Below are 13,590 nucleotides of genomic sequence, written 5' to 3'. Positions count from 1 at the left end.
TGCTTTTACGAGCCTCATATTCATTCATTTTAGGTGGAAAACTAAGAGATAAAAAAACCAGCCAAGTGCGAATCGGACTTGCGTACGAAGGGTTCAGTACAATGGGAACCCTCCTTAATATTTTATTTTTATTAATTTTTAGTATTTGTTGTTATAACGGCAACAGAAATACATCATTTTTGAAAAGTTCAGCTTTCTAGCTATCACGTTTTATAGCTAAACGTATTTCCAAAACATAGTATTTGAAGCATAATGAAACCGTTCTATAGCAGCAAGCAGAATAATCGTAGATATACCTAAACTATAGCGTGAATGGTAAATTTATGTGGTTGGAATCAATGACATAAAAACTAAAAAGGTGTAGATAGATTATCAACAGAGCGTTGAGACAAACGTCAAAACGCAAAGGAATAGAATCTGCTATTAAGCGTATGATGTTTTGCTAAGGATTTGTTCACCCTGCTAACGACAACGACGACAACGAACAAAATTTTCATCCAGTCGCAATTTAACAAAATTGTGCAAAACACAATTAAAAATAAAATATTAAAATTTCCTGTCGTTCTGGTGATTGGAGTTATTTTTTTTGAGATCAATGAATGAAAAAATAGTTTTTTCGTTGAAACGGTGGCTCCTAGAAAAAAATGTATTGGAAGTTTTTTATAGATAATTTTATGATCTGCAATTTTGGTCCCAGGTTTATTGATTATTATATATGATTAACTTACCGTCTCGGCGAAAATCGCCAAAAACCTATTTTTTATTAATTGACCTCGAATTTTTTTCTTTCCGAGTACCAGTAAGATGGGAAATTTTAATGTTTTATTTTGAACAAATTTTGTCTGGATGGGAATTTTGGTCGTGGTCGTCGTCGTCGTTGGTAGTGTGACCGAACCATTATAGGCCGGGAGATACTGACCCAAAATTTTGGGTCATTTGTAACAGGATGGCGGTTCTACAGGGGTCTTAGTACGCAAGGACAAAAAGAAAAATGATGGTCAGAACGCTGGTACCGGGGGACTAGGCGCGTGGGCGTTAGTCAAACTCATCGGATAAATAACGGAAGTCAAACGATTTGTAACACATTAGATAGATAGCAGTTTCTATTCCTTAGCGTTATTCTACTTTCTGACATTTGTCTCGGCCTGCAGAACATTCGATCTTCAAAAACAGAAAACGCACACACGATTAGACGTCAAAGTGAGATGGCATGATTCCACTATCGTAAAAAATTAAGTAAATTGTTAAGTAAATTGTGGCTTATTAGTCACACTTCGGCGTCCCAGTGCGCCAATAACCTATCTACACCTTTTTGTTGGACCTATTGGTTGGAATACTTAGCGCACGTGTTAGTGTGTTGGTATGTAACAAACCGTCAAGTGAAGACACGGGCGAGTCAGTATTGATCGAAGCGTAGGCAGCATCTCTTCCTTCCACGTCCACCTTCATGGCAGCGCAACCATAGAGCGATCTGGACGAAGACGACACGTCAGTACCGGACCTTTGTGGCCTTTTTGGTTTGAAAGTTATATACTATCTATGGCTGAGTTGCTTTGACACTATAGTCATTTTTGATCTTTGACCTTGAATAAATTTTTTTACATGCATTGCAATGATTGGTAATTTCTAAATTTTATTTATGATTGTATTTTGAACAACTTTACTGATTTTCAGCTTGTTGGGAATTAATGTATTGACACGGAATGTTTAGATGATCGGATTACACGTATTCGCTAGTGTATATTTTATCATGAAAACGGATGTCCCCATTTAATTTGTCATTTTATATCATGGATGTAAAATTGCAGAAATCAATTTCACAATTACGTTTAATTTTTTGTTATATCGTAATAATTTACCTCTTATTTTTGCAATAACATTTTGATAGAAATACTCAGTATCTTTTACCAAAAAATAAACAATTCTTATAACTAATGCCTTAATGTGGGAATTGAGCACGCCTCGGCACGAATTGGGCCAGCTCATAACGAAGTGGGGTTTTGTGAGATGAGGAGTTGGAGACGTATTTGCATTTCTCTCACCCTTTCCGTCAACTCTCTTATACCCGTCTTCAATCTCTGCCTTATCCGGGCAAAGCATTTGCAGAGGACATCTCATAGGGGGTTTGCATCAGGTGAACTACCAGATCGCTTGAACGCTCTAACTCTCCTCCTTCATACCTCATAGCTTCATATCTTTAGGACAGGGTTCAGACCGTTGTTGTTAATGGAGAGAAATCTTGCGGTGCGCCAGTTGACATTGGTGATCCACAGGGATCTTAGGACCGTTTTTGGTCTTCATGTATATTAATGACATACCTTTTTATCTGCAGGATATGTGTGAAATAGTACTGTTTGCAGATGATACCCCATTAATTTTTAATGTGGATAGACATGACACAAATGTTGACGAAGCAAACTCTGCTCTTTTACGCATATCCAATTGGTTCAATGATAATAATTTACTATTAAATGCAAAATAAATAAAAAACAAATTGTGTAGAATATATACTTTCAAATGTAAAAAAGGTGAAAAGGGATTTATTTTAAACGGGGAGGTATTATACCCTGTGAAATCTACTGTTTTTCTGGGTTTGACACTAGATGAGAAGCTGCAATGAGGGGCCCATGTTGCCACCACCGCTGCTAAGCTCAGCTCAGCTGCATATGCAGTTCGAAGAATAAGGCATCTCACCGATGAAGATACAGCTAGATTGGTTTACTTTAGCTACTTTCATAGCAATTTCCTATGGAATGTTTATGTCCTATGGAATTCTGCTATGGGGCAGGGCTGCAGATATAGAAACTACATATATTTACATTATAGAAAAGAGCCATACGCTCTATATATAATTTACGTGCTCGGGACTCACTAAGAGATCTCTTTAAGAATACTGCAGGTATCCTTATGTATACCAGTATATATTTACAACAGAATTCCTCATACTATTAAAGAGTTTAATAGTGCTAAATTTAAAAATTATGTAAAATACGTATTAGTTCAGAGAACCTATTAAAAACCACAGGACAGTTCTTTGCCATATTACGATAATATACAGTTACATATTTTATAAATTAAATTGTCATACTGACATGGTTTAAAAGAGCAACTATGGAGTTTCTTGCCGGTTCTTCTCCGTAGATACTACTTTCCGAATCGGTGGTAAATGCTAAAAATATGTAGTGTCGATTTAAAAGTGGTTCTCGAAGAAGTCTTAGGCGCGGGTCAAACACAAGCGGCGCGGGCGCGGGCGTGCCATAAGCGCACCTCTTGAATCTGTTTTGCACCACGTCCTTCTTATACATTTTGTATGAAAGAATTTTGGAAAGGCGACGAGGCGGCACGCCACGGTTGCGCCGCGGGCGTACCGCAGGCGTACCGCAGGCGCGCTTCCCCCATCGCATCCAAATAGAGGTCAATTCACGGTCATACACAATCAAAAACAAATCGGGTGGTAGTAGACCGGGAGATACTGACAGAAAATTTCGAGTCATTTGTCTGTTACAATTTTTACAAAAAAAAAATTTGCAGATTTTCGGCGGTATGGCGACCATTTGGAATCGTCCGAAAAGTATGGCATGGCGATTTTCGTAAATGGCTGCACGACGATGGTTACCTGTGCAAAAGTTAGCCTGGTACAAATGGTTGAATTGTTTTTTTTAAATCAACACATTCGCGTCGGTATGGCGGGCTGTAAGTCACACCGGAAAAGTATGGCATGACACTACCGCCTACTTCTTTTTTATGGGCTATCGGTAAATTCTAAAATTTTTGTGTTACAAATCGTTTGACTTCGCTATTTTTCCGACGAGTTCGATTAACGCCCACGCGACTAAGCCGCCGGTACCAGCGTTCACACCATCGTTTTTCTTTTTGTCATTGCGTACTAAGACCCCTGTAGAACCGCCATCCTGTTACAAATGACTCGAAATTTTGTGTCAGTATCTCCCGGTCTATAGGAGACGGTAGCCTGTCAGTCAAAAATGTGTTCTCTCTGTGTGGAATTATATAGAGCTGCTATTACATACCCTTCTTCGTTTTGTTTTTAAAGGTGAATTGAATTAATCGATGAAATGATTTACACAGGTGATGGCAGTAGGGAAAGTGAAAATGAAGAAGAGCATAATGAAAGTTCCCATGTATTTACAATGTCAGAAATAAAGATAATCCTGATTTTGATTGTGTTTTTTATTTATTTGTAATGGAGAATGTTCACTAATTTTGATTATTAGCACTCCATATTCTCTGTCAAAAATAAATAATACTAGTGAAAAAATTACTTCGATACGTCAATTATTTTCCGATTTAGAAGTAAAACAAGTTGTAAACGCCCGGTGATGGTGTGACGTCACACCACAACACGCTCAATCTGGCACTCAGTCCGCTAGCGATCGCGCGCCCGCGCCGTCGAAATTATAATTAAATACTTTTAAAAATGTCCAATCCAAATACCAGAAAATCATGTGTTGTTCCTAAATGTAAAAATACAACTACCAATTCGCCGGATAAGTTGTTTTTTATAGTTGCAAAGGAAGTAAGCTACATATTATAATATTTTGAGAACATTGCAGCTGTTTTGCGTTATCCTTTGTTTTCTATACAAGTTTTAATCTATACTAGACTGTGCTTCTGCTCTGCTCGTATGGGCTAAGTATAGGTAGATGGCTAGTAAGATTTTTTCTTGTTTTAAGTTGAGAATGATATGGAGAACTATACTAAAATATAAGTTGGTCGGGGGAAGAATTAAACAAAAACAGGGTATAGTTCCACACAAATTCAAATGTCAACAGGAAAATGAAGATAAACCTCAGAGATCAGCAGTGCAAAAACGCAATCGTATAGAATATTTTGAGAAACTATTAAATAAAGATGAAACTTTGGCATGACTGTTATTTTATTAAACGAATAATAATTACTATTATTGGACTATTAACGAAATTCGCGGACGAAAACCCATCAAAATACTGCGCAAGCTATAACACTAATACTTTTAGTTTTGGTTTTATCTGCGATAAACCACTTTTATCGTGACAAAACCAAACGTTTATCTCGAGAAAAAAAGAGCGCCAAAAATAAAACCAAAACTAAAAGTAATTACACAAAATGATCTGACAAATATCTTGCAAATGTTTTAATATAATTGTTTATGAAAAAAAATCATAATAAGTATTACCATGTCAAGTAGAAAACGTAAAAGTGTGAAAATTAGAGCTAACTTGGTAATTTTTTTTTATCGAGTAAATTTTAATATTTTATGTTTTTGATTAAACAGAATCGTTGAACATATCATCTAGTTTGATATATATTTTATTTTTTAGATTTGGTCTTGAATATTACACGTATCATCCAATAGAAGATTGGTAATTTTGCTTTATACACACCGCGCGGGGACGCGGCCGCGCGGTGCGTTGTGACGTGACGTCACAAGCGGTCACGTGACTATTAGCGGGACTCGATATTTTTCGAAACTTTGAATGCGTATAAAATCAAAACTACTTGGTATTTTTGACTACGACAAAAACTAGTGTATTTGTATACATACAGGCTTTACTGAGACACAATTTCAAGGGATTTGGCATACCTAGTAACATTCTTCATTGTAATAATATTGTGGAATGATCAGTACTGTAAATACTTTTGAACTGAGATTTTAATGATAAGATTTATATGGTTTAAATGTAAACCTGTGTTTGAAAACCATATTTTATCTATACTAATATTATAAAGAGAAAAGGTTTGTATGTATGTATGTATGTATGTATGGTTTTCACGCATAAACTAGGTACTGGACCGATTTTGATGAAATTTGGCACAGATAATCTTTAGACCCTGAGAAAGAATATAGGCTACCTTTTATTGCGAAATATGTACCACGGGCGAAGCCGGGGCGGACCGCTAGTACAATATAAATTTTGTGTTATTTTAACCTTCTTTTCTTCCATCATTACACCAGTACTACTTTAAAATTACTTTAAAAGTACTATAAAATTTTCCAAGTAAATTCTAACATTTCCAACAAAGATATATTTGCAATCGTGGGGTTATCCTCGCTATTTACTTACAAGGAATTATCAAAACAAAATCGTTACTTTCAAATTAACGTTACTTTCAAATCTCTTTTAGCACAAAAAACATAATTTTACTAAATTATGCATGAAGAAAATGCATTTAACCTCTCTATATAAATATCATTTTCGGACGCCAACAGCGCGCCCGATGCGCGCCGGCAGCGCGCCCGGGGCGCGCCGGCAGCGCGCCCGAGGCGCGCCGGCTGGCGCGCCCGCGGTGCGCCCGATGCGCGCCGCGCCGCTTGTATATGTCCCGCGCCTTATACAATAAATAAATGTTTTAGTTTGAGTTTTGAGTTTAACATAAAACAATGCTTTAACAATTGAACCGAAGTGTCTCCACTTTCAGTGATATATGAATAGCACACACAACTGCAGTAAGAATGCTGAATCAACGAAATTATATTATTGAAAACAAGGGAAACAAAACATGCAGATGCTATATTGTTCAACATTAAATACTGATTATAGTTCTCGTCAGACTTCTAGTCTACTCTGATGATGCTGAGAGACGATGGGTAATAAATAATAATAATTACAAAATACGTGTGGCACTCGGGGACTGCCGTGGTAAAGCTATTGCATGCTATGCCTTCAAGCCACACCTCCGTGCCCGTCGGAGTGGGGAGCGTGAGGTTTTTTCGTTACGGAATTTCTGGATTCGGTCCCCGCACTCAAGGCCCGCGATAGAAGCTATGCAATAGCTTAATAAGTTTTGCACTACGAATTATTTACTTTTTAGTCGTGTAGGTACTTGTACGTGCGCTTTTTTTAATCTTTTCAGAGCGGACTAGACGATTGGCGAAAACTGTATAAAAGATTTGTTTTTACATTCGAACACTTCACAGCATAGCACAATAGAATACGTGTATAACATAAATGTGATCAGGGAGGCTGGCTGTGGCCATCTTGACGGGGGATAAAAAATTGTTAATTGTGAACTACCTCTGTTCTCCACCTATTTCTATGTTCACTGTAAAGTGTTCGAAACTAACGTTTAAAATCCGTTAAGAAGCATATTCTTGTATCCGTTAATACTTAATAGCGTTTGTGAATAAAGACCAAAAAACATGCACAAGGCTAGACAGTTCAGTATTGATCCTTAATCTCCATTATTTTTATCAATATATTTTTTTGTTAAAGAAAGGCGCCAACGTATTTAATTTTGAAAAATCATTTGGATACCATTTTTCTATGCATTTTCTTTTTTTTCAGGTGGATGAAAATGTAAACTTTCATGTTTGTCCTCGTTAACACATAGTCATTATAAATCGCACTGCTTAATTAATCTATGCTAAGTAATAAACGCATTGTAATACGATTCACTACCATTGTAATTTGTAAATGACAATGGTAGTGAATCGATTTATTCATTCGTCAATATTTGAGGAGTAACATTTCATAGGCAGTCCTGGTGTCAGCGTGACCCAAACAAGCCATCACACTAACACGAGGAGACAATGTTGTGGTCATAGTATATAATATATATTATGTGAAAGTTATGAGCTCAGTCTGTCCGCTTACAGAGCGTGAAGGCCGCGCCGCGCCGACACGTGAACTACTCTTATGTGTGTGTCCTAATCAGCAAAGAAACAAAAATTTCACTTTAAATTTGCACCACAGATTCTAACAATGTGTTTTATATAAAGTATTATAGTAGGTACACAAAAAAATTATCGTTGTCAAAATATAATTTTTACAAACACTTTTTTTAATTTTTATAAATATGGCTTAACACTATGAAAAAGGAATGTCATTTGCAAGACCATTCAGACAAAGTACAGTCACGTAGAGTTCTATGGACAAACCGATATTTTTAAAGAACAAACTCGACAGTTTCGTATCGTACAATTTTTTTGCAATTAATGACACTGTATTCTGGACCAGTGAGCTGTGCAAGCTACCCTATTTGTTAAGATTTTATTAATCCCAACGGTACACGCCGGCATTCGACACGCGGCCGGCGCGACTGGAGTTTCCGAGTTAACTAACGTTATTACTTGGCAAAAATGCGATTTTCACATTTATATCTACGAGTCTCGATAAGTTTTTTGTTTATTTTTTAATGAACTTTTCGAAAAACATGTTATAAATACAACAAATAAAAGTATCTGTAACGGATTAGGACATTTAATATATTTAATGTGTATCTCAATTGATATTCCTATCACAAACAAATATAATATACCTACGCCAACACTAAAGGGAATTATTATATCTAAATAATCATTGATACAGAGAAAAGTGTTATATAAATCAATGCATTCAGACACGATCTGAAAGCAGTTAATCTGCAAGTACGTTCGAAAAGCACGATCGTAATTGCTCCAGATAAGTCCATAACACCGAAATCATTGAGGTATTATTACGTACGTACGTAGTACATGTAACTCAATGACCAAAATTGCAGTAATTAATAGAATTACGAGTTGTATTCACGTGAAGGTAAATAATAATACACGAGCTTGTTCACTCTAAGCAGAGATCTTGCATTACCAGATTCATTTGAATAAGTAGCAAAATTATTGCGACCGGTGCATATACTGTAACAATTTCATAAAATGTACGCTCAAATACCTTAATTCGAAAAGTAATTCCCTCGGGAAAAAAAGTTACTACCAATAAATATTTCAATTGAGTTTCAATTCTAATTTTAAAATTATTTATTAGATAGAGGGCCGATTTTTCAATCCCGAGATAATATATAAATATATCCCGAGATAAGATCTAATATCTACCCGTCGAATAGATTTATTCAATTATTTATCTAACTCATAACGGCTCGCCTATTTTTCAATCGTGATTTATTTGATGAACAACTATCTGACCAAATATTTCCATATTGGCAGCTCTGCTCTCGGAGTGGCGAAACAAACATATTAAATTAGTCAGGTTAGAGCAGGATAGAGTCAACTCTTGCAATTTGTCAACAACCGTCATTATGACTCACGTCTTGTATTGCTCTTGTCTTCTATGATTGTTGATTGTTGTTTTGATTCGAGTAAAGAGTTTGGTTAAATTTGTGTTTCAATTTATATATTTTACGATGGAAACGACATACTTAAAGGCAGCGTTCGGCAAATTTTCAATGGCATGGTCATCAGTACTATCAAAAACATCAATTTCAATAAGATTTTAATTGATAATAATTAGATAGAAAGAGGTTTAATTGTTAATAATTCTACGCTCTATGTTAATATGACATACGAAAATATCCCAAATTTGACGCATCAGTTGTCAACTCAAACGCCTAACCGTCGAATAGCGCGCTATCTGGCCGTTGGAGCGGCAAATAGATTTATTCCTCAAATAACGTAGTTATTCGATAGATACGTCCTATTCGTCTGTTGAAAAATTGAATATTTTGTTAACTGAAGAATAAAGTCTATCTAGATGTTTATCTGGGCATTGAAAAATCGGCCCAGAGTGGAATGGGAGATAGGAAGGTTTCAGTATATAATTTGTTAAGTTTTCTACAACAAACAAGCGGGCGAAGCCGTACACGAAAGGTAGTACCTAAGTAGGTATATCATAATTAATAAAGTTTTCCACCATTCTACAATCTCACAAAACAAAATATTTTTTTTCACGGGTAACACGATAAAACACTACAATTAAGCATTTCTATGCCAAGGACGAATGTGTAATATAAGAATTTGCATTCAGTCAATAAGTAAATTTATAGGCCCGTAATATTGTGGGCGTGGCCTAGACAGGGCGAGCCCGGGTGTTTTCAGTGCTAATTGTTACTCTTGGGATTTAATAATTAGTATAGTTTATGCACCTTAGGGTTTTTCAAAAAGGGTGGTTTTAACAAACAAGGATAAGCCTTACTCCAGAGTATAACAGCAATAATTATTCTATGATTAAACTATGTATAAAGTTTTTAGTTTTTTTCATAAACTTACTTATTAGAAAAAAATATATCTGCTCAAAAACCATTAGTTTATTGAACACAAAAGTTATCAAGACACGTCACCCAACAAAACAATGCATTCCAACCGTAAAAAATCATTTATACGAGTTACATCACTAGTTTAGATAATATTCAATACATTTCGTTCTTTGTGTTTTTTGGCAACGGTTTCTGTTTATTTCTACTGTAATCAGTAATTTATTAGTATATTAGTATTTAAACAAAGTTACACATATTTCAATTTTTTAAGGATATCTATAATATAAAAATGAATCCCAAAATGTGTTGGTTAGCGCATAACTTGAGAACAGCTGAACCGATTTCGATAATTCTTTTTTATTATATTCCTTGAAGTACGAGGATGGTTCTTATGTAGAGAAAACGTAAATATGTACCACGGGCGAAGCCGGGGCAGACCGCTAGTTTATTATAACAATATCTACTATACTCGGCACAGCGAACCTTGTTCCCTATGACAGTTTATCTTAGTGATTGCTCGTATAATGGGTCGTGTCGATACTTTACTTTTTTATAGGCAAAGGCGTGGCGTGCAAGGCTTGCATTCAGCTACATCCGCGTCGGTAAACATGTTTTTACAAATATTATAAACTAAATTTTTTAACGTCTATTATGTTGTTGTTGTGATAAATTTTTTAGCATAGATTAAGTAGGTAAGTAAAACGAAAGCTTTCCAAAATAAAAATGCACCTTATCATTTTCTCGTAATTTTTAACCCGTTAAACACGTTTGCGCTAGTGTATATTTTATCATGAAAATTGATGTCCCCATTTGTCTGAAAAACTTTTGTTATCATAGGTAAATGGATATTTTTCAGGTATAGTCTCACTGGTTAGAGCTGGTTGGCTCACAATTTGTTTTGGCCTGGCGACGGGCAGCCGCTGACGGGGTCACGGAAGAATTCTACCATACCCGTGGCCCCGTCGTTGATGCGGCTTTACGGAACACAGTGGGGTTTTGGTCGGTAGGAATCCGACATAACCCACGGCCCCTTCCCCGGAGGCCGTGGGTATCTATGCAAGATTTCCCCACTTAAAAAAAAAAAGGTATAGTCTCACTATTTGGTTTGATTTTTCGGTTTTAAAAATATGTACTCATTTCCATTGCCGACATTTGTTTGTCGATACTTCCGCACTAGTCGATAAAAGCCAACGATGTAAGTTTTGTAGAACGTAAACGTAAAGTGAGATTGAAATAATTTTTCGTAAATGTTAAGAATTGTTATACATAATTCCAACGGAATATCATTGTAAAGGCATAAAGCTACGTAAAAATTAATAAATGCCACTTTTAGACGCCTCCAATACGTTTCTTATTTAATGGTGACGCCATTACACGTTTGTCTCTTAAGAATAACTGTCAGTGTCATAGGAATCATCATTCGCCATACATAGTTTTACTTCAGAACATTTTACAGTATTATAATATCAAAAAAGAGAGAAGAAAATCTATGCCATTTTTGAAGAATTCGGCTTCCTTAATCTTGGGTTTTTGGCTTTTTTATTTTCAATAGCCAGATTATAGTTTACAGATAACTATGCAAACTGTACCTCTCTATATGGGAACTGCCTAGAACTGATCAAGGCGAACACAACACAAATCTTGCAATGTCTAAAACTTTAAAAGTCATTGCGGAGGTGTACCGGACTAATGAATATGAGTCACAACTCACAGACCTGTTTTGTGATGTAAACATTACATGAAAATATGAATGTAAATCATATGGCAGTTTCTTTGGAGTTTAATGAGAGCAGAACACGGTTTGCCACGAATGTATTCCATCCACACGAACTCTAATGTATTCCATCGGGATTCCGGACCACACACTTTAAGCTCGAATTCTCACAGGTGTAAGTTTGCAATCGGCAAGCTAAATAGTACTCTAAATATTCAAGCATAGAATAGGTTTCTAGTTGGATTTATAGAAAAAATCTGCAACTAATTCAAGTGGATGATAATTGTCTGAACGTTACGCTGATCACTAGAGTTGCTGGATTACTTTCTCGATAATTTAAAATTAAAGGCCAACACACTAAAGGTGTCGAAGAATTTTATCGAAATGTCTCCATCCTTTCTTCGGTAGGTGATTGTGAGTCGGAAATGATGTCATAAACGTGAAGCTTGTTTGCGTGATTACGTAAGCAGAATGCATTTAAAGCATGACAAAATAATCTAATGAACGGGAGGAATAACATCTAGTATCTCAATACGACTTGTGTTGAGCTAAACGCAATCGCAAAAAATATCGCGTAATAATCATGTAAGAAGAAAAAAGTCATTTTATAGATATTGCATACACCAGATAAAGTTTCTTTTGCTGTTCAAAGGTAAACAATGGTGTAAGTTTATGCAAGGTTATACAAAACCGTTGTCCGTCACTGCTGTTGATGACGCTTAGTATTTCTTGACATTAAAATATTAGAAAACTAAGCTAAAAAAGCAATATAACCACACCATAGAAATCTAAATAACAAGACACATAGAAGTGCTCTAATGTCATAATTCGTATGAAAACCGCTGTCGCCAAAATCAACACATTCAAACCGAAAGCTAAACAGTACACACAAGTAAACTATGCCTTTTATTGGACAGCTTGATTTTAGTGAAAACTAACTTATCTATTAAATTAAGCTTTTGAATATGTATCCTAACGCACGAATTTACGGTTTATTTTAGAATAACATCCCTAAGTATATGAGACTTTTTGCTCCAATACGAACAAACGTGATAATAAGAATGGTCGACTGTGTCATTCATTGTTATTTCGATTACTATGGTGACACTCGTAATACTTGTAAATCTTCTTATATATAAAAATGAATCGCAAAATGTGTTGGTAAGCGCATAACTCGAGAACGGCTGAACCGATTTCGATAATTCTTTTTTTATTATATTCCTTGAAGTACGAGGATGGTTCTTATGAAGAGAAAACGTAAATATTATATACCACGGGCGAAGCCGGGGCGGACCGCTAGTATTCTATAATTTTAAGGAAAAACGGCATTATTTCTAAAAAATATATTTTCCGATGAAATATTATTCCTTTATAAGTATAATTACAACTTGTGGAAGAATTTCCGCAATGGGAATTGCTGAAACACACCATGTATACACTCATACGTCTCCAGAGCAACTGAACAGTGACGAATGCACTGGTGATGTGCAAATCACCTGAGTGGCGACAAGGTCACGCACGCTTACGACTTCTAGTGTCTTGTTATTTAGATTTCTATGAACCACACCAATTTTTCTTACCAACACAACCTGAAATCTGAATGTATGAAAATAAATAACAGGTGACTGACAGGACATGCCCTATGACGTCACGTTTCATTTCGACCATTTTACAAAGGAGAATGGTGAAACTGGGACTAACTGTTACAGAAATCATAATATTATGTTTATTTAAAATTCATTATGTTCATTTTAATAATTATTTGTAAAATATTGACTTCTGATTCATATTCTCTATTTTACGACACAAATTGATAACCGACGCCAATAGTTGCATACCTACTGAAAGTTCAGAGCTATTTTCAATATCCTGATATAGAATGCACTCGTCGTTTATATTTTTAAAAGAGTGCC

General features: G+C 35.7%; 1 protein-coding gene across 3 annotated transcripts in view; it reads right to left on the bottom strand.

The window, feature by feature from the left end:
• LOC149491025 (ecotropic viral integration site 5 ortholog-like) overlaps positions 1-13,590 on the bottom strand; it is a 60,809-nt gene that overhangs the window by 27,227 nt on the left and 19,992 nt on the right. Inside the window, exons 1-2 of one of the 3 annotated variants that reach the window (XM_089695771.1) lie at positions 7,593-8,061; positions 1,374-1,471 (exon numbers count right to left, since the gene is read on the bottom strand). The exons of 1 other annotated variant lie outside the window; for it this stretch is intronic. In XM_089695771.1, coding sequence (XP_089551897.1) covers positions 1,374-1,449 — 76 coding nt within the window. In that variant the 5' untranslated portion in view covers positions 1,450-1,471; positions 7,593-8,061. Of the gene's footprint in view, positions 1-1,373; positions 1,472-7,592; positions 8,062-13,590 lie in introns of those variants that run through there. One more of the 3 variants, XM_089695770.1, reaches the window with a different exon arrangement.

The sequence above is a fragment of the Colias philodice genome, chromosome 1, assembly GCF_061535455.1.
Source record: "Colias philodice isolate Cphi_HAF_F1 chromosome 1, ilColPhil1 Martin Lab GWU primary, whole genome shotgun sequence".
NCBI classification, from domain to species: domain Eukaryota; kingdom Metazoa; phylum Arthropoda; class Insecta; order Lepidoptera; family Pieridae; genus Colias; species Colias philodice.
The sequence above is the reverse complement of the archived record's forward strand: the minus strand, read 5'-3'. Positions and strand labels throughout refer to the sequence as shown.